At 41.5% G+C, this 21,683-nt stretch overlaps 1 protein-coding gene across 2 annotated transcripts in view; it reads left to right on the forward strand.

The window, feature by feature from the left end:
- Positions 1-21,683, forward strand: part of NIPAL2 (NIPA like domain containing 2) — a 68,105-nt gene that overhangs the window by 20,092 nt on the left and 26,330 nt on the right. The window contains exons 2-4 of one of the 2 annotated variants that reach the window (XM_073330484.2): positions 1,615-1,683; positions 5,930-6,101; positions 19,473-19,532. In XM_073330484.2, coding sequence (XP_073186585.1) covers positions 1,615-1,683; positions 5,930-6,101; positions 19,473-19,532 — 301 coding nt within the window. The remainder of the gene's footprint in view (positions 1-1,614; positions 1,684-5,929; positions 6,102-19,472; positions 19,533-21,683) is intronic. The other variant, XM_073330485.2, reaches the window with a different exon arrangement.

Below are 21,683 nucleotides of genomic sequence, written 5' to 3' on the forward strand. Positions count from 1 at the left end.
AAACCTCTTTACCAAGCTGCTGCTGCACCCTCAGTAGCTCTCACTCCACCTCCTCAACTTTCCCCCACTCCTTCCTGTTTCCTGTCCTTTCAGACTCCCAACAGCCAGTGCTCCCAGTTCTAATAATTACAAGTAGCATCTAAACACCACACTTAGGTAGAATTGTATGGTCATTTATAACTGTGAGCAACTACCCTTATTAGTCTCTGAAGAAAAAGCAAGCAGGCCTGCTTAAACAGACTGTCTTTTGATGGGTAGGGAAAAGTGAAGGTAGGAAACTGTTCAGCTTGGAGTACCCAAATCAGATGGGAGAAAGACGACTGCTTGGGAGCCCGAAGCCTGAGAGTGGGGCCCTTGCTGGACCATAGAGGGGAAATACAGATTCAGTTGCTCTGAACTGTGGCACATGGTACTAGAAACATGGTTTCCACGCTGCCAAGACCAAACTGCGTTATACCATGATCAGGACACAACTGTTATAACATGGTGCGCCCACACAGGTTACTTTGTAGTGTAGCCTGGCATTTGAGCTTGCTGAAGTAGCACCTAAATATAATTTTTTCCAAATAATGTATGCTGTTTTCATTTTTTGAATTTCCCAATTTTGTGTAAAGTTTGCTAATCTTATTGGAAAGCAGACATCCCAACTCGAACAGAATGTGGTGAAATAACAAAATGCATTAAGGAAATTATCAGGATACCTGTGTTGCTGGATATCTTGTGTCATATGATGAATACATTAGCACACAAATGACTGTACTGTGGTGTGCACAGTCTGATTGCTGTTGACTTAGCTTCTAGCCTCTATAATGACAGGTTTCAGAGTAACAGCCGTGTTAGTCTATATTCGCAAAAAGAAAAGGAGGACTTGTGGCACCTTAGAGACTAACCAATTTATTTGAGCATAAGCTTTTGTGAGCTACAGCTCACTTCATCGGATGCATACTGTGGAAAGTGTAGAAGATCTTCTTATATACACACAAAGCATGAAAAAATACCTCCTCCCACCCCATTCTCCTGCTGGTAATGGCTTATCTAAAGTGATCACTCTCCTTACAATGTGTATGATAATCAAGTTGGGCCATTTCTAGCACAAATCCAGGTTTTCTCACCCCCACACACACACAAACTCACTCTCCTGCTGGTAATAGCTTATCTAAAGTGACCACTCTCCTTACAATGTGTATATTATATATATATATCTATAATAAAATTGTTAAACATTCTTAGCTGTATAAAAAATTCATGTCAGTATAACATCTTCTCAAATCCTATCAAGCTTTCTTTGGATATACTACAATTTCAAAGGATGGCAAAAACAACTTGTACAATGGAATAACCTTCAATTTACAGTTGTTTACTGCTCATGTCCTAGGCAGAATGCACCATCTTCATTATCTTTATGGGTATTCAGGCAGAGACAGTCCTCATTGATTTAGTTAGTGAGGCATGAATTCAATAAGTGAAAAAATCAATTATATTTATTTTATTTAATTTATTCCTGATTTATCCTTTCACAAAAGTGTTAGCAGGATCCTTCTGTTCTATTATGCCTGTATAAATTCATAAGTAGCAATGTTTTAATTTTCTTTGTTTTTTAATTAAATTTTGTAGACTCAGCTCTTGGGTGTTTTGTTGGCAATCACTGGAAATTTTCTGATTAGTATCTCTTTGAATATCCAGGTATGAAATAATTTTTTCTAATTATTTTGATTTATTTAAATTTTAGTAAATGATGTATGTTTTATTTATCTAATTAAAGCACTTTTTAAATAATCATTTTAATAGTTCACTGAATGTAGGCTCCCCCACAACCAGTAACTCTGTGATAGTGCAATGGTTCTCTACCGTGTCTATATTGTGACCCCATGTTACAATAGAAGAAAGTTTCAGAATTCCTCCCTCCAACTAGCCATAAAAACACTACACCCTTGGACCTCTTCATGACCCCAGTGGTGATTGTCACCCTCAACTTGAGAGCAGTGGTGGATTAATGATTTTGCTGCCCCTAGGCCCAGAAATAATTGCCGCCCCCCCCACCCCAGCAACTCCCCCACCCCAGCTCACCTCCACCTCCACCTCCACCTCCTCCCCTGAGCGTGCCGCCGCGTCCTGCCTCTTCCTGCTCCCTGCCAGTGCTTGTGCACGAAACAGCTTCGCGAAGGAGGGGGAAAGGGCGGAACACAGGGTGCTCAGGAGAGGAGGCGGGGCCGGGGCGGGGATTTGAGGAAGGGGACCAATAGGGGCAGGGAGGGGCAGGGAATGGGGGCGGGAAGGGGTGGAGTTGGGGCGGGGGCGGAGGGCGCGAACCGGCACTGGGGGAAGCAGCCTCTGGCTGCTATTATAAATTTGCCGCCCCTGCAAATTTGCCGGCCTAGGCATTAATACGCCACTGCTTGAGAGCCAGTGTGTTAGTGAATGCAAATCCTAAAGTGAAGCTGCCAATAAACAAAGGCCCCAATCCTGTTTAATAAAACTAGTCTTGTAAATAAATTAACACATTTACTTAAATGTTTGCAAGATTGGGGCGGAAAGCAGTGCTCGCCAGCCTAGTTTCATTGTGCAAGTTGAAGGAAATGCTAATAATAAATAGCATAAAGGACAAAAAGCAAACTGTGGTCCTGACCTTGCAACTTCACCTTCAAGAGTAATCCCTTGAACGCAGTTGGACTGTTGGCATGAGTAAGGATCACCGATGTGAATTCTTAAAATCTGTTCTGTTTTAATAATCAAAATTGCTACTAGTTAAACAGTAACCATTTTTATTGTGATTTTTTTTATCTTGAAAATGTCCCTTTAAGTATTTTCAGTAATCTTACCAATGAATGTTTACGGGCAGAACCCATGTTTGAAGCTTTGAAGATTTAAAAAAAATAAAAGAGATTTCTTGCAAAATTACTTTGGTAACATTGTATTCAGGTTTTTTTAAGCCCCCTTAGTATAAAACTGATTTTGTCTATTAAGGATGCAACCGCAATTCTATCTCTGAGCATAATCTCTTTTACACAGTCTTTCATGAAAGTCTGTGGAATATAAAATTCACTAATACACCTTTTTATTCAACCAGGGAACTTCTTCACCAGCCCACGTCTATTTTCTTAAGTGGATTTAGTGCTTTTGAATGGTTCTAGATTGACAGCCCCAGAAACAGAAGTATTCTGTATATCCGCAGACCCCTTGTAATTTGCCATTGTTCTAAGACACAGCCAGTGTTCCTCAATTTTGGGTTGGAGACTAGGATCTCCTCTAATGGGGGCAGATCCAACTCTAGTGGAAAATCTCTCCCATTGACTACACTGGAAGTTTGATCAAGGTCAGGGTGAAGAGGTAATTCAGAGTTTTTGTCCCTAGTCTTGCTTAAAGTGGTTTTTCTAAGGTGGACCTTCACTAGGAAGCACCCTGAGAATACACTGGCCTGCAAACAAGCTTTAACTTTTATTCATTAACAACCTGGGCTGAATTTGAACTGAGGCATCTTCCTTTCTTTAAACAGTGTGTACAAACTTAATGAAGACTTACTCCCTCTCCCCACGGATAACCAATTGCAGCAGAAACTTCTATTGCCCTATAAAAATGGCATTGTCCCCTTTAGTAATGAAACAGATGTTTATTAAATGGACGCCTGACTTCTTTAAACCCCGACATTTATTTTCCTATTAATATTAATGGATAGAGGCCAAATTTCGTTACTCTTCACTATCCCACCCACCAAATGACTCCTTTTCCCTGTGTTCCCTTCACCCCCTCCATTGGGCCCCAAATAAAAAAGCAGTCTGCAAACAAACACACCAAAGTCAGTACAGATGGGTGACTGTATTTCGGCTGCATTGGAAATGCCCTCAGAATTCTCATGTGGGCAAAATACTTATGCTTAGAGCATGAGCAATCTGAACAGAGGAGGATGTGTAAGAGCTGCCAGTGGATTGAGGTTGTATGATCACATACATGGAAGGTGTCTCTTCATGCACTCTAGAATTCTTCTCGGGGCCTCCATGTGGATTTTTGGGAGTGAGGGAACAGAATGAGGGTACAATTAGAGCTCATCAGAAATTTTCCTTCAAAATTGTTTTTCAATAGAAAATTAGGTTTTTGACTAAATGGAATTTCTAACCCAAAATGTCAGCTTTCTGTGGATTATTTTTTTAAACTGAAGCCTGAAAATTGAAATATTTCAGACAAAAAACAAAATATGTTGATTCTGAAATGCCACTCCGGGGCCTCATGAGAATGTCTTATGAGATTCTGAAATGCCACTTCAGCTGCCTCATCCTCCCATTCCGCTTCATGGCCGGGACTCCCCCTGCTGGACATCCTTCCACAGGGAGCACGACAGCCGTGCAACTGCCATGGTGCACCCCCTCCCCGCATCCAGAGGCAAGACCCTAGTGCATCATGGGAGATGTCATCTGACCAGAGAGCCCAGCCTTTAGAGGAGAACGGGACATCTGAACTACAACTCCCATGAGGCACTGCCTCAGTATTTCCAAATCAAAAGGTTTTAGATTGGTTTTAGATTTTTTGCCAAAAAACTGAAATTTTCCACAAGGAAAAAGGCATTGTTCCAACCAGGTCTAGGTAGAGCTGTAACGCCAGCCCTCTTGGTTACTACTTCTTACACTGTGCAGAAGGGCTGGTGAGAAATTTGGCTCTGTATGTGAGACCATATAGATTATTATTTATGTATGTATTTGCAGTAACATAGTACCTAGGAGCCTTAGTCATAGACCAGGACCTATTGTGCTAGATGATGTACAAACACAGAACAAAAAAATGGTTCCTGCTCCAAAGAGTTTATAATCTAAGAATAAGACAAGAGACAACAGATGGATACAGACTGATGGGAGAAACTGAGATAATATTAGGCCACATGATAGGCAGAGTATCACGCACTAGCAAGACTAGCATAGTGAAAACTGCATATCCACCCAATAATTATACATTCTTGACTATCACCTGCTCACTCCTTTTAGTGATTTCAGTGCAGCCGGAACTCTATTTTAGAAGCCCTGAATGACCAAGGTCATCAAAATATTCGGTCACAGCACAATTCTAGGTATAAGACTAAATAGGAAACAATCACCATGCAAGAAAATAGTACTTCTGCCCTGTAGAAAAAGGGGTTGACAAACTGTTATTTGCTTATGTTATACTGTACTGTTGAAATAGAAATTAAGACATTTGGAACATAGACAGTGTTGACAAACTTTCTTGCACTGAGACTAAGCCAACCCAGATTATGCTTTACAATGTGCTAGGGTCTTTTTGTTTGTTTTTTTGTATAGCAGGTGATCATGGCCCAAATCCTGCTTGCTTCACTAATGTGTGTAATCCTACTAAAGTCATGCGTGAGTTAGGCAAGCAGAATTAGGCCCCGTTTTGTGTGAAAGGGAATGCCAGTTCCTCCTGATACTAGCCATGCTTAGTTGCACACAGTTTTATTCTTAAACTGTCTTTGAAGCCGCTTCATGGATCAGCTAGAAGGAGCACATTCCTCTATGGCCAACTTCACCTGGTTTGTGGCTTCAGCTTCATACAATTGCATTGCCACTTAGGCTACCCTGGGAAAAAAATTTTTTCTTCCTGAAAAGCCCTTTGAAATAACACCAGAGGGTTGTAATGCTAGCCATCTAGACTATATATTAACTTCAGAGTTCCTTGATATGTTTTCGGGTGGATTTATTTCATGGGGTAGCTTTTTCATCATTTCAAACCAGGGTATTTGGTTAAGGAAGCATCAAGCCAAAGTAGCACAGTATTAGTACAAAGTACTATGTCTGCAACATCAAACTGAAACTAATTTTAAAAAAAGAGGAAATCTTGACATACCTGGAATTTGCAGTTGACAGGCCCCCTAATTATTCAAATTTCATTCTATGTATTAACACAATGAAAGCTTCTTTTTCATCTGTTCCTAATAATTAACTTCCAGAAATATGCTCATCTCCGCCTGGCATGCCAAGCAAATGAAAAGCCCTATTACACAAGCAAGCTGTGGTGGTGTGGAATTATCCTCATGGGGCTTGGAGAGCTGGGGAATGCTGCAGCTTATGGATTTGCTCCAGCCGCCCTTATAGCTCCATTAGGATGTGTATCCGTCATAGGTGAGCTGGTTTTCCATGTTTTATTTATGTAGATATTTTACTAAACAGTTGTTAGTGAGAAGTATAAGAAAAATACAAGAGGAATTGCAGAGAGAAGAGAGAATTTGGGGGGAAGTGGTGCTATTACAGTCTGGAAGTGAATGAATCATACAATTGAATAGGATGGAAATTTAAAGTAAACCCCTATTCAATGCAAAAGAGCCCATATTAATCTATCCCATAGTTTGGCTTAGTGCTCTAGGATACTTCTATGTAGAACTGCAGTACGTGTTGGGTCAATATCCAGTTGTTTGAGGTACCCCACAATGGGTCCTGAGCCAAGGCCCATTGACATGGACAGAAGTCATTCCTTTGACTTTGGTGAGCTTTGGATTGAGCCTTTTGTGCTTACATACTTTTCTCTGTCTTATACAGTTGCCTCTCACCATGGCATCAGCTGGCTTTCCCATGCTGTCCCTTGCCTATCACCATCCTCCATGCAGATTTATGCATGGCCTCCACACCGACCCTTTCTGGCACTCCCTTCTCCCTCTGCCCTATGCTCTACTGTTGGCTCCACAAGCACAGCTGCACTAGGAAGCTTAAACAGTGCTGAGTGGCTCTCCTGAGCCCTTGTACCATAGTGAATGCCACTGTGTGCGTTTGCACCAAGTTGTGCTTTTCCTCAGATTAGCGTCTTTGGTTCCTTCTCTCTTTTGGGAAGTTTATTAAGTGCATAAACTGTTCTACCGCCTCTGATAAGAGGCCTATGTGATTAGAGAGGCCTACAAAATTCCAGAAACCTTTACTTTGTTCTGGGGCACTGCTAATGCTGCCATCTTGTGCTTGCATAGGACAAATCAACAGACCTTTCAAGTAATTATTTATATCATAGCCCTTATTTTATTATGTCTTATTCCATATTTAGAGCCTTTTATTAATGCATTTAAGCACCCAATCACTACAGGGACAAAACCTTTTCATAATTTTAGTTATGGTGGTGGTATTTCATTTATATTCTGTTTCTTCTTTTCTGGGGAAATTTATTTTTAAACAGTTTTGTCTCATCTGTACCAGTGGAGATTACAGTAGATACGCTAGCATAGCACAGAAGCTGCAGAAATAGGAATTGACTGGTGCAGCTGCATCCCTTAGCAACGTTGCTTCACGTGCAAAACTGAAGCATCCAGTGCAGCCGTATCAGAATCCAGATACACCGGAGTTCATCTTGACACCAGAAACAGCATGTATTTCATGGACTGTCCCTTTCTATCAGTTTTCCTCCTAGAATAAACACTTCTGAAAATGATACTGCATCCTGGAGTCTTTCTTCAGACTCTTTTTCCCTGCAGACTTCCTGGCTGTAGTGGAAGGTTTCATTTATGCGCGTGCATGTGAGGGGTGGATGGGTGTGCAAGAAGGGAAGGTGCAGGCAGCTTACTGTGCCCTTTAACATTAAAATGTCCCTGAGTTTTGGCATCAAGTCCAACTGTACATCAGAACGCACAGTCCTTGGAAGGATTTATCATACAAGGAAATGAAATATTTACCTGAGGGTCAAACAATATGTTGGGCTGACACATACATATGGGCTTTGTAGTGGCAATAGTAATAACTTCAGCAATTGCAAATCTTGCCAGTTCCAGATGTACTGGAAATCCAAAGAAGCATTGTTCAGATAAAAATCAGTATTAAAAAACTACCCAGCAACCCATTCAATTTTAAAAAGTGGGGTTTTTTTAAATTTCTTCATTCTACTTTATATTGTGTTTGCTTTTTGCACTTTATTCAGTTTGGACAGCAAAACTAGATCTGGTCAATTTCACGTTCTTTGTATCTTTCTCTCCACCTAGGTTTGCAGAGAAATCTTTTCATTAAACCATCTGTCTCTCTTGCTTCTCCTGCTCCTCCTACTCTCCAAAAATCATGGAAAACATTTCCATAAACATTACATTATTCTCCCTGCCCTGCCTCTCACTGTCTTTTTAACCAAACCAAAATTTGGTTTTAAAATATGAATATCCCTACAACACTTTATATTCCATTCCCTTCTACCCACTCTGAATATCATTTTCTTAAGCAATGTAGAACTATAAAATTATACATTGTCCAGCAAACACATTCATCTAGCAGTTCTGTACCTTACTCTGCTTGTTTCTCCAGTACTTAGTTTGTACACAAATTTGTACACTATTTTAGTTAGATAACCTCTCAACAATGTTAAAGAAAGGAAAGTAAACTGCAAATGTCAAGAAAGAAGAAATAAACTACCAGATTCAGTGTGCTGATGAAGTCAACACCTCCAGTAATATTTCCTACCACAAGATGTTTTCTTACTGAAACTACAGCCATGGAAACAGTATTTTGTGAAGTTTAGGCCCTCCTTTTGAGCTGTGATGGACTGATCAAGTCAAATATCGCCTTCTGCTAATAACTGGGCAAAAGTAACTTCTAGAGCAGGTCTTCTAATAGAAGAAATATTTTTCTCATTACATTTCAGCTAGTTCAGGGGGGAGGGGGTCACACCCAAGCTGGCTTCAATTTTGCACTGAAGTTGAATGTGCTTCTTTCCATAGATCATAGTTCAGTGTTAAGATTGAGAAATTAAGCACTCAAAAGTAAAATTTCTTAAATTTATTTGAACAGACAACCTTACCTCTGCCCTCTTTGTGCATATTTTTCAAAATATCATCCCTCTGTCATGAATCTGTCAAATAAGACAATCTGGCATTTCTTATTTTCTTACAGTACTTATAATGGACCTGCTCCTAGGATTGGATACGCTGTGTGTTACCATGCTGTATTATATATATTACAGATTATACATTTAAAGTGATGATATGAATATTTTGTTTTCAATTAAAGTGAAAACTCTGTGTCTGATCCTATGAGGTGGTGACATTAGTGAGTTTTATAGAGGGCATCCAGCACTGTGAAGATGTGGGCCAGAAATTTGGCCTATAATAGTAATTTTTTAAAAAATAGATTCAATCCAAGAAGACCAGACCATGTTTTTGAGTGACACAGTGGGAATATTCTTTGAACAGTTGTAATGATGTGAGCTCTTACATCTGTCCAGAGTATTAAATAGTTTGAGCTGACAGCTGTTCTCTTCTCCAAGGAAAGAAAACAGTACATTTTTAATAATGTATTTTTAAAAATAGATCTTAAAATAGCATTTTTATGTTTTTAAACATTCAAAATAGTGTTTACATTCATAGAATCATAGAATATCCGGGTTGGAAGGGACCTCAGGAGGTCATCTAGTCCAACCCCCTGCTCAAAGCAGGACCGATCCCCAATTAAATCATCCCAGCCAGGGCTTTGTGAAGCCTGACCTAAAAAACTTCTAAGGAAGGAGATTCCACCACCTCCCTAGGTAACGCATTCCAGTGCTTCACTACTCTCCTAGTGAAAATTTTTTTCCTAATATCCAACCTAAATCTCCCCACTGCAACTTGAGACCATTACTCCTTGTTCTGTCATCTGCTACCACTGAGAACAGTCTAGAGCCATCCTCTTTGGAACCCCCTTTCAGGTAGTTGAAAGCAGCTATCAAATCCCCCCTCATTCTTCTCTTCCACAGACTAAACATCCCCAGTTCCCTCAGCCTCTCCTCATAAGTCATGTGCTCCAGTCCCCTAATCATTTTTGTTGCCCTCCTCTGGACTCTTTCCAATTTTTCCACATCCTTCTTGTAGTGTGGGACCCAAAACTGGACACAGTACTCCAGATGAGGCCTCACCAGTGTCGAATAGAGGGGAATGATCACGTCCCTCGATCTGCTGGCTATGCCCCTACTTATACAACCCAAAATGCCATTGGCCTTCTTGGCAACAAGGGCACACTGTTGACTCATATCCAGCTTCTCGTCCACTGTAACCCCTAGGTCCTTTTCTGCAGAACTGCTGCTGAGCCATTCGGTCCCTAGTCTATAGCGGTGCATGGGATTCTTCCATCCTAAGTGCAGGACTCTGCACTTGTCCTTGTTGAGCCTCATCAGATTTCTTTTGGCCCAATCCTCCAATTTGTCTAGGTCCCTCTGTATCCTATCCCTACCCTCCAGCATATCTACCTCTCCTCCCAGTTTAGTGTCATCTGCAAACTTGCTGAGGGTGCAATTCACACCATTCTCCAGATCATTTATGAAGATATTGAACAAAACCGGCCCCAGGACCGACCCTTGGGGCACTCTACTTGATACCGGCTGCCAACTAGACATGGAGCCATTAATCACGACCTATTGAGCCCAACAATCTAGCTAACTTTCTATCCACCTTATAGTCCATTCATCCAGCCCATACTTCCTTAACTTGCTGGCAAGAATACTGCAGGAGACCATGTCAAAAGCTTTGCTAAAGTCAAGGAACAACACGTCCACCGCTTTCCCCTCATCCACAGAGCCTTTATCTCCTCATAGAAGGCAATTAGATTAGTCAAGCATGACTTGCCCTTGGTGAATCCATGCTGACTGTTCCTGATCATTTACTTTCCGCTAAGTGCTTCAGAACTGATTCCTTCAGGACCTGCTCCATGATTTTTCCAGGGACTGAGGTGAGGCTGACTGGCCTGTAGTTCCCAGGATCCTCCTTCTTCCCTTTTTTAAAGATGGGCACTACATTAGCCTTTTTCCAGTCGTCTGGGACTTCCCCTGATCCCCATGAGTTTTCAAAGATAATGGCCAATGGCTCTGCAATCACATCCGCCAACTCCTTTAGCACTCTTGGATGTGACGCATCCGGCCCTATGGGTTTATGCACGTCCAGCTTTTCTAAATAGTCCCGAACCACTTCTTTCTCCACAGAGGGCTGGTCACCTCCTCCCCATGCTTTGCTGCCCCGTGCAATAGTCTGGGAGGTGACCTTGTTTGTGAAGACAGAGGCAAAAAAAGCATTGAGTACATTGGTTTTTTGCACATCCTCTGTCACTAGGTTGCCTCCCTCATTCAGTAAGGGGCCCACACTTTCCTTGACTTTCTTCTTGTTGCTAACATACTTGAAGAAACCCTTCTTGTTACTCTTAACATCTCTTGCTAGCTACAACTCCAGGTGTGATTTGGCCTTCCTGATTTCACTCCTGCATGCCCGAGCAATATTTTTATACTCATCCCTGGTCATTTGTCCAATCTTCCACTTCTTGTAAGCTTCTTTTTTGAGTTCAAGATCAGCAAGGATTTCACTGTTAAGCCAAGCTGGTTGCCTGCCATATTTACTATTCTTTCTACGCATCAGGATGGTTTGTCCCTGTAACTTCAATAAGGCTTCTTTAAAATACAGCCAGCTCTCCTGGACTCCTTTCCCCCTCATGTTATTCTCCCAGGGGATCCTGCCCATCAGTTCCCTGAGGGAGTCAAAGTCTGCTTTTCTGAAGTCCAGGGTCCATATTCTGCTGCTTTCCTTTCTTCCTTGTGTCAGGATCCTGAACTTGACCATCTCATGGTCACTGCCTCCCAGGTTCCTATCCACTTTTGCTTCCCCTACTAATTCTTCCTGGTTTGTGAGCAGCAGGTCAAGAAGTGCTCTGCCCCTAGTTGGTTTCTCCAGCACTTGCACCAGGAAATTGTCCCCTATATTTTCCAAAACTTCCTGGATTGTCTGTGCACCGCTGTATTGCTCTCCCAGCAGATATCAGGATGATTGAAGTCTCCCATGAGAACCAGGGCCTGCGATCTAGTAACTTCTGTGAGTTGCTGAAAGAAAGCCTCGTCGACCTCATCCCACTGGTCCGGTGGTCTATAGTAGACTCCCACCATGACATCACCCTTGTTGCTCACACTTCTAAACTTAATCCAGAGACTCTCAGGTTTTTCTGCAGTTTCATACTTGAGCTCTGAGCAGTCATACTGCTCCCTTACATACAGTGCAACTCTCCCACCTTTTCTGCCCTGTCTGTCCTTCCTGAACAGCTTATATCCATCCATGACAGTACTCCAGTCATGTGAGTTATCCCACCAAGTCTCTGTTATTCCAATCACATCATAATTCCTTGACTTTGCCAGCACTTCTAGTTCTCCCTGCTTGTTTCCCAGGCTTCGTGCATTTGTGTATAGGCACTTGAGATAACCCGCTGATCACCCCTCTTTCTCAGTATGAGGCAGGAGCCCTCCCCTCTCATGTGCTCCTGCTCGTGCTTCCTCCCAGTATCCCACTTCCCCACTTACCTCACTTACTTTGGTCTCCTTACCCCAGTGAACCTAGTTTAAAGCCCTCCTCACTAGGTTAGCCAGCCTGCTTGCAAAGATTTATAACAGGTGATTCTTATTTCTTCTTCAGGCTTTCAATAAATTGGCAGGAAATAAGGAGAGAGCTGTGATATCAGAGGCCATCTTTTATACAGTTCTTATCACTCTATGAAAAATTGGTTTTATGCATAATCCACTAAGATTGGCATTGCTGAGATGCTTTTGCATTCTCATATATCCATTCCCAAATGGCTTTGGGTCAAGAAGTTTGTTCTGATACTTTAAAGATGATATAGTTGAAAAGCAGTTCTTTGGGGGAATGGTTCTCAGACATTTTCGCAGAGTGGAACTATGTTGCATGGTCCACCTCCTCTCCCGTTCGTTATTATGTAACATCCCTGTGATAAATGAGGACCTGTGGTTCTGAGAACTCAGCTAAGAGCAGCCCTGAAATAAGTCTCCAGAAAGTTTTATTTCAGAATTTTTTTTAAATGCATTTATTCTTCTCATTCTAAAAGAACACATAGCTGGATGTTATAGTTTTCTGTGTAGTCTTCTTTCTTTCTTTCTTTCTTTCTTTCTTTCTTTCTTTCTTTCTTTCTTTCTTTCTTTCTTTCTTTCTTTCTTTCTTTCTTTCTTTCTTTCTTTCTTTCTTTCTTTCTTTCTTATTCAGCATCTTGAATTAACTAAGATTTACAGTTCTCTGTTGATACCAGCCTCCAATATTTTGGTTACTTTTTTGATGGAAGAAGAAGCTAGATATGGAAAAGACCTTTTTCTGACATCTTGTCCACCATCTTTCCCTTTCTGCCTCTGCCACTCAGTCATCCTTGACGTGCCACGTCTTCAGTGTGTAATGGATAGGAAAAGGTCACTATTTGAACGACTTACTTTTGTAATTCCTCCCTTTCTTTTGTGTTCAGGACAACATTAATATCTATCTTGCATGATAAAAATAGGCTTGATTGGCCAATTAACTGTTATGCACTTCTTCTTACACTTCTTGGGTAGAATGGCACTGACACTAAGAAATTAAATCTAACTTCTTGTTTAATTTTGTGTATGCATGCAATCATTGTTTCATTTTCTTCCTTTTGTGATATGTCTTGACACAGGGAGAGATCCAGGGCTTTATCTAATCTGTCTAGCCAAGTGTACATAAGAGCATCCATCACCATAGTATCTAAGTATCCCTCATCAAAATGAACCATAATAGGTCAGTAGTCTAATTTTTCTCCCTGTTCCTAGTTATTCACTAGCTCCATTCATGGAGTGGCATATTTTAGGGACATAGGCTGATGCAGTGGAGGTTAAAGAATGACTCTGTAGCCATTCTATGACCTGGGGAGAAAAATTCTTTTCCTATAGGCCTCCAGGAGAGATACCCTTTGCAGTATCTAAAGTCAGTGCTGGATGAAAAGATTTAGGACTTATTTATTCAAGAGGTTGAACAAGACCAAAAGTAGTGTTTTCACCATTAAAAAACAATGAAGAAAGTTGGTCCCTCTGCAGTGTTTGAAACTTAAACACTGTGGCACTAAGAACCTGAAGACAGATCCTCAACTGGTGTAAATTATCATAGCTCTACTGACTTCAATGGGACTATGACAATTTACATTAGCTGAGGTTCTGCCTCTTGAAAATGAAATTGACAGAAGGGCTTAAATAATGCCAGGTAAACATTCTTTCACATTTCATCTAAATTGTTGTTAGTGATGTTGCAAAATATACAGTTTTAAGTTATTCCCCCTTAAATAATGGATGTGATCTTGTGCTTGCTCTAACCAGGCTTAATAGACAGAGAGTATGAGTCAGAACTTCACTTCTGTGTCACACATTACCAGAAAGATATTGACAAGTGGGAGAGATTTCACAGCAGAGCAACAAAAACTGTGTGTGGGTGTGTGTGATCTATTTAAAAAAATAAGTAAATGAGCTAGTCTCAGATATGAAAAAGGGATCTGGAAGGACGGTTTACAAATATTTGAAAGTTATAAACGTACAGAAGAGAGAGGAATTATTAAGGGTAATACATGGGAATATAAATCGGAGTAATAGGATGAAATTTAGAAAGGGATAAGATTAATAAATGGGAAACACCTTACCAATGAAATATTACACTGTGGAATAGTTTCTAAGTGGAAAAAGTGGTGGAAATCTCATCACTTGGATCTTTTAAGGTTAAATTGGTCAAAACACTAGAAAAAGTACTGTAGGGATCAATCCTGCATTGACAGAGGGATGGATTGAATATTCTAATATGTGTTTTTTGTCACCAGCTTCTGTGACTGTGATTCTATATTACTCCTTTTTAAAAGAAAAACAAAAATAAACCTAATTATACACTCCATATCTGTGAGACGACAGTTGTTTTTCAATCACTGCTCGAACTATTAATTGTTTATTAGTGATAGACATCAAATTTAAAATGATTCTCCATTTCTACTTGTGCCACAGAAATTGAGGATAACCAGACACAGAAAAAATCCTGGGGAAAATCAGCAACGGTCTAAACTAATGAATGTAGTGCTCTACATTTCTTCCTGGTTAAATGTCTAATTGTACATCATGCAGAATAAAGAGTCTTCCAAACATTTCTTTCAGGGAACTGGAATTTGTGTGGTGTAGCACTACACTGATAATGAATACAAAACAGCCTATATTATGTTGATGCATGAAAGACAAGGTTGTTTCAACAGAACAATTAAGCCCCTGAATGAAGATTTTTTTTCTTTTGTATGCAGTAGTTTTTGCCTAGCATGACTGTGATACTGCAGCAAATCATAAGTCTTGCAGCGCAATAGTAACTTGTTTTTGAAGACTCAGTCTTGGGTTTTTCATGCCTTTAGAAAGTGCCCATATTTTCCATGGGGTCTATCTTCTCCGTTTTGTATGTAGCTCCTACCAATGTCTAACCCAGGGTAGAACGGAGCTCAAAGACTTCTTTAGATATATCATTTTAAATCAATGAGCTCTTGCTTTGTCCAGGCCAAATTTTACTAGGTGCTGAGCATTAGGACAAAGTCTTCAAAAGTGCCTAACGGGTCCTGCAATCAGGAGGTATGATTGCAGTATGTGTTGATGTACCCAAGCTAGCTTTGATCTAGCTAGATCAAAACTAGCTTAAATAACAATAGCTGTGTGATGTAGTGGCAGCATGGATGGCAACTGTTCAAGTAGGTACCCTGAGTCTTGGGCGGGCATGGCTGGCCTGTGGAGCCACCATACTGCCGCAGATTCATTGCTATTTTTATATGAGTTAGCTAGATCAAAATGAGCCCAGGTACGTCTGGATATGCTGCAGTCATACCTGCTGATTGCAGTGAGACATATCCTCAGTGGAATTCTCACAATGCCATGACCCCAGGAGTTGGGGCTTTAAGAAAAACACCAAAATTTATAAAACTCATGATAAAATTGCAAGAACTGGCAACTCTCCATCTGAGTAGTCCCACTGATGTCAATAGGAGTACTTATGTGCATAAAGTTACTCATGTGTGTTTGAAGAATCAGGGCTTAAAATTTATTATCCTCCCCTGGTGTTGGAGACCCTCCGTTCCCCATTCACTTTCATGGGAATTGAGGGCATTTGGCATCTTCCAAGCGGTACTCAGTACCTTGCAGGGGTAGATCACAAATCTTTTTGTTCTTTCATTTAACATATTGATTAACTTCTATGACAAGATCACAGGCTCAAAAAACCCCTTCTATTACAGAAGCGTCAGTTCATTAAGCAATGGTTCTTTGTTGTTATAGCAACTGTCTAGGTAGATGGCCTGATATGAAATTTGAAAGAGCTGTGATTGCAGGGAGAGAAAGAGAGCAGTAATTCAGTTTCTGAGGGTGGGGGGGGCGTCCCCCATCCACACCTCCCCCCATCTTTTTTTTTTTTTTGGTTCGTTGGTTGGCTCTGGTTTTACAAGGTGTTGCTTGGATACCAGTGTGTTTTTGTTCACCAAAGCTGTCATCTTAGTCTTGTGCAAAGGAAGCATAATCAGCTAAGTAGCTACATCTTCGAGATGCACTTTCAGAAATAGTTTCTTTTCTCATTATTAATGGTTTAGCTAGACCTCCATAACTCTTCGTATCCTTTACATTTAAGCTGTTTAGAAAAATGTTGTGTTTCTGGTGGGAGACTTTCTGCGGAATGGGTGAGTGCTGAATGCTGATTGTCTTGTCTATCTCCTGAGGTTCATGGAGACCTCACACTGATTTTTTTAACAAGTGTTTTGCAACTCAAGAAATCATTTGTCCCCTCTTTGTCACATGTGTTGCTCTCCCCCAGGCAGCAGGTCACAGGCTGGATATTTTTTCCCTTGTCTTATGCATTTGAGCACATGCAGATATTGCATTTTTACAGCCATGAGGACAAGCACTATAGCAGAAACAATGATACTACTTTGCATTTCTTCAGCCAAAGACTGTGCGGTGTTTTGCAAATGCTCAAAATATGCTTGGCAGCTAGACACAGGTGCTTTGTTTTGTCATCCGTGAAATGGAGATACTGAGGCAGAGAAGTCAGCAATGAGAGGTTAAGTGATTTGTCCAACAGTCAAACACGAAGTTCATGGCATAGCCAGGAATAGAGCCCAGTGTTCGAGAACAACAGAACAATAGAACAATCCTGTGTTCGAGGCACAAGATCATCCTTCCATCCCCTCCCTCTGTAATCATTCTTGGAATTTACAAGTGAGCTCGTATTCCATCTTTCTCCTCCTTATTTCACCTCTGCCTCCTTCTCTCCTCAAGTCCCTTTCTCTCTCTCTCTCATTCTTTCTCTTAAATGAGAGGTTTCCATTAAGTTCTCGCCTCCATAGCTCCCGCTTCCCCAACAGTGTACTAGAATAGAACCCCCTTCCTGGGATGTCAACAATTTCATGCTGTTCCTGGCCTTGACTCATCCAGCCATGGTCCCTGCCACTGCTTCTTCCCTGAACTGCTCACCTACTGCCACTTCCCCACATGAAGCAGGACTGGAAGTAGGCATCGGGGGAAGAGGGATAAAATGAGAGAGTTGGCCAGGGAAAGGAGTTGGGTCTCAGAAAAAAGGATGTGGTTGCCCTGAGTTGCGACTAACTTCTCCCAATACTCCTGACTTTGCCTTCCTCTCAGAAGCCTTAAGGTCCTCCCTGCTACTCATCACAGGGACCCTTAGAAGACCTTAAAAAAGCGCCTAGTCCTGCAGGTGTGTTACATGTTAATTTTCAAATTTCAGAAAATCACAACGAGTCTCCTAGTCAGTAGTGCAGATTAGAAAGTTTGTCCTGTAATTTGCATGTATATAGTGGCTTTTGTCCACAGATTTCAAGGTACTTCTGCAAATACTGTGTACTTTAAGGAAGTGTTATCATACCACTGTACAGATGAATAAAGAGAAGCCCAGAGAGATTCAGAGTTATGCAAGGCCATGAAGTGGGAACAGCTGGGCATAGAGCCAGTCTACTACACCTGGGGGGATTCTGTGCCACTGCACATGTGCAAAATTAATGTGCCCCACAGATTTTTTTGCTTCTCTGAAGAAAAATGACTTTCTGACAGGGAAGCAAAGGGAAGCTGCAAGAGCAGTCACACACCACTCCCTAGCTGCACAGCTATATCATTCAGGCACCGGGAGCAGCTGACAGAGAGGTAAATCACCGCAGGGCTGGGGGCACCCAGCCAGTGACTCCTACTTTGAGCTGGGATCAGCTGCTAGTCCCACCTGGGCTGGAGGCAGGAGAGGATGGGACTTCCTCTTCCCCTACAAGGAGTGGCTGCGGTTGTGTCAGACCCGCCCCCAGAAACCTCCTCCAGCTGCAGGAAGCTCAGCATCCTCCCCTGCTTCCTGGCCCCATCACTCCTCAGCAGTGAGGGGTGGGGGTCACTGTAAAGGCAGCTGTCCCCCCATCTGCCCAACCCCCATGCATCTGGACCTCCCAAAACCAGATGCCCCCACCAAGCCTCACCCTGTACATCCAGAACCCACCTAACCCTCCATACCCAAACCTCACTCCACTGAACCTCAACCCCTACATCTGGAGCCCCCCCGCAACCAGACCCCCTGCCTCCAGCCCCCACTGAGTTCACTGATGGAACCCAGACCATGCCCCACTGAGCTCCCTGTAGTCAAGCTCCCATCCTGATGAGCCCACCTCCCTGCACCACCCTGAGCCCCCACATCCAGACCCCCAAGCCACTGACCCCCAACTAACTGCACCCAGACCCCCACTCCACCAAGCCCCACTCCCCCAGCACTCAGACCCCTCTGCTGAGCCACACCCACTTTCACCTGGAAGCTTTTGCAGAGTCCCATTGCCCCTGCACCTGGAACCCCCCCAACGAGCCTCTGTGCATCCAGAGCCCTCCACACCTAGACCCCTCCCCCCACTGAACTGCCTGCACCCAGATTGTCCCAGACAGAATCCTCTCACCCCACACTTGGATCCCCCGACACAGACCCCCTCCACACTTGGATTCTGCCTGGTTGAGCCTGCCTCCCCCATACCTGGTGTGCCTGGTGCAGCGGGGCAAGGCCTCAGGGTGTTTCTGGGGCAGGCACAGGCCTTGTGCTGTGTCAGGGTTGGGTGCAGCCTCACCACTGAGTCCATGTCCCTGGGGTGGGGGATGGATCAGGCTGCAGGGTGATCTCCCACCTTCGTACAGCCAGTGGCCTGTGCTCCTCACTGCCATCTAGAGCCTCTTCATTTATTTATTGACAAATAAAGCTTGCAGAATTTTAAAATGCGTGCAGAATTTTTAATTTTTTGGTGCAGAAGGCCCTCAGGAGTACTCTACATTCAGTTTTTGTGCTGCTTGAATTTTTTCTGATGAAGCTATAGTGATATATAAGCAATGTCCACATTTGGGTGTCGCAATGCTTGAACTGCACCTGTTTCAAATGGATACAGTTAAAATGGTACAAAACCTATGCGTAGACCAGCCCTAAAGACGGAATTCTGCCTTCAGTTACACCAGAACAAAAATGGAGGCTCTTCCAAAGTCAATGGAGTTAATCTGAATTTACACCTACAACATACACCATTGTAAGTGACAGCTCAGTTTGATTTCAGAAGTCCATGTTCCCAGTCCCTTGATCATACAACCACTGCACTGAGCCTCAATATCTGCATGACAAAGCATACTGCAGCCATCACAGCAGTTATTATGTGTTTTATGCCTGGCCCATCCCATTTTAATACAGTGCTGTATAAATCTATATATTTTTCCCCCAGGTAGTGCGTTTATTTCTGTCTTATTCCTAAAAGAAACCGTGAGGGCTGCTGCTATGTTAGGTAAGTAAGCAGTTGCTAACACAAGCATGCAAGGTTCCATATGCTTAGCAAAGTGGAACTCTCAAATTCAAACACCCCCACTTGCCCCAGAAAATGTTTAAAATCGGGCCCAAGTCACAATGTGAAGGAAAACCTTTGGGCTGTCAAGTGATTAAAAAAATTAATCGCAATTAATGGCGTGATAAAAAATACTGATCGTGATTAATGCTGTTAATAATAGAATGCCATTTATTTAAATATTTTTGGATATTTTCTACATTTTCAGATATATTGATTTCAGTTACAACACAAAATACAAAGTGGACAGTGCTCACTTTATTTTTATTACAAATATTTGCCCTGTAAAAAACAAAAGAAATAGTATTTTTCAATTCACCTAATACAAGTACTGTCCTGCAATCTCTTTATCATGAAAGTTACATGAAACTTACAAATGTAGAATTATGTACAAAATACCCTGCATGCAAAAATAAAACAATGTAAAACTTTAAAGCCTACATGTTCAATCAGTCCTATTTTTTGTTCAGCCAATCACTCAGACAAACAAGTTTGTTTACATTTTCGGAAGATAATGCTGCCCACTTCTTGTTTAAATGTCACCTGAAAGTTAGAACAGGCGTTTGAATGGCACTGTTGTAGCCAGCGTTGCAAGATATTTACATGCTAGATGCGCTAAAGATTCATATGTCCCTTGATGCTTCAACCACCATTCCAGAGGGCATGCGTCCATGCTGATGACGAGTTCTGCTCAATAAGGATCGAAAGCAGGGCAGACCAGCACATGTTCATTTTCCTCATCTGAGTCAGGTGCCACCAGCAGAAGGTTTATTTTCTTTTTTTGGTGGTTTGGGTTCTGTAGTTTCCACATTGCTCTTTTAAGACTTTTGAAAGCCTGCTCCACACCTCGTCCCTCTCAGATTTTGGAAGGCACTTCAGATTCTTCAACCTTGGGTCGAGTGCTGTAGCTATCTTTAGAAATTTCACATTGGTATTTTCTTTGCATTTTGTCAAATTTGCAGTGAAAGTGTTCTTAAAATGAACAACATGTGCTGGATCATCTTCCGAGACTGCTATAACATGAAATATATGGCAGAATGCGGGTAAAACAGCAGGGGACATACCATTCTCCCCCAAGGAGTTCAGTCACAAATTTAATCAATGCATTCTTTTTTTAACAAGCGACATCAGCATGGAAGCACGCCCTCTGGAATGATGGCCGAAGCATGAAGAGGCATATGAATCTTTAGCGCATCTGGCACATAAATATCTTGCGAGGCCAGCTACAACAGTGCCATGAGAATGCCTGTTCTCACTTTCAGGTGACGTAATTAAGAAGAGGGCAGCATTATCTTCTGTAAATGTAAACAAACTTGTTTCTTTTAGCGAATGGCTGAACAAGAAGTAGGACTGAATGAACATGTAGGCTCTGAAGTTTTACATTGCTTTTATTTTTGAGTGCAGTTATGTAACAAAAAAACATCATTTGTAAGTTGCACTTTTATGATAAAGAGATTGCACTATAGTACTTGTATGAAGTGAATTGAAAAATACTATTTCTTTTTTTGTCCTTTTTACAGTGCAGACATTTGTAATAAAAATAATATAAAGTGAGAATTGTACACTTTGTATTTTGTGTTGTAATTGAAGTCGATATATTTGAAAAGTTAGAAAAAATCCAAAAATCTTTAATACATTTCAATTGGCAATTAATTTTTTGAGTTAATCGTATAAGTTAACTGCAATTAATCAACAGCCCTAAAAATCTTATTTGCATATGAAAATTAGACAGTGATCCAAAATCCTCTAGCCTTAGATCTGTAACTTAGGGTTTACATATGGTAGAAATTACTTACTTAAGATCACTCTTTCATTACATATTTTTAACTCTGAGATGGTATTTAGTATTTTATGAACATGATGCAAGTTCAATACAAATGGTTAGGTGATTAGCTGTTCTTTCAAATTAAAGGGTGTTTTTACACTGTAGGTATTACACAAAAAGTAAAGCTTCACTTAAAAAATTAGAAGTATTTACTCCTTTATACTAACTTAATCATTCCTAAAAGTCAGGAGAGATAATCATGTTGTCAAATGTCTTACTGGGGAACATGGTCTTTGTTGTAAAAGCAGTAGGCTTTCTGGCTGCGTCAA

The sequence above is a fragment of the Lepidochelys kempii genome, chromosome 2, assembly GCF_965140285.1.
Source record: "Lepidochelys kempii isolate rLepKem1 chromosome 2, rLepKem1.hap1, whole genome shotgun sequence".
In the NCBI taxonomy this organism is placed as follows: domain Eukaryota; kingdom Metazoa; phylum Chordata; order Testudines; family Cheloniidae; genus Lepidochelys; species Lepidochelys kempii.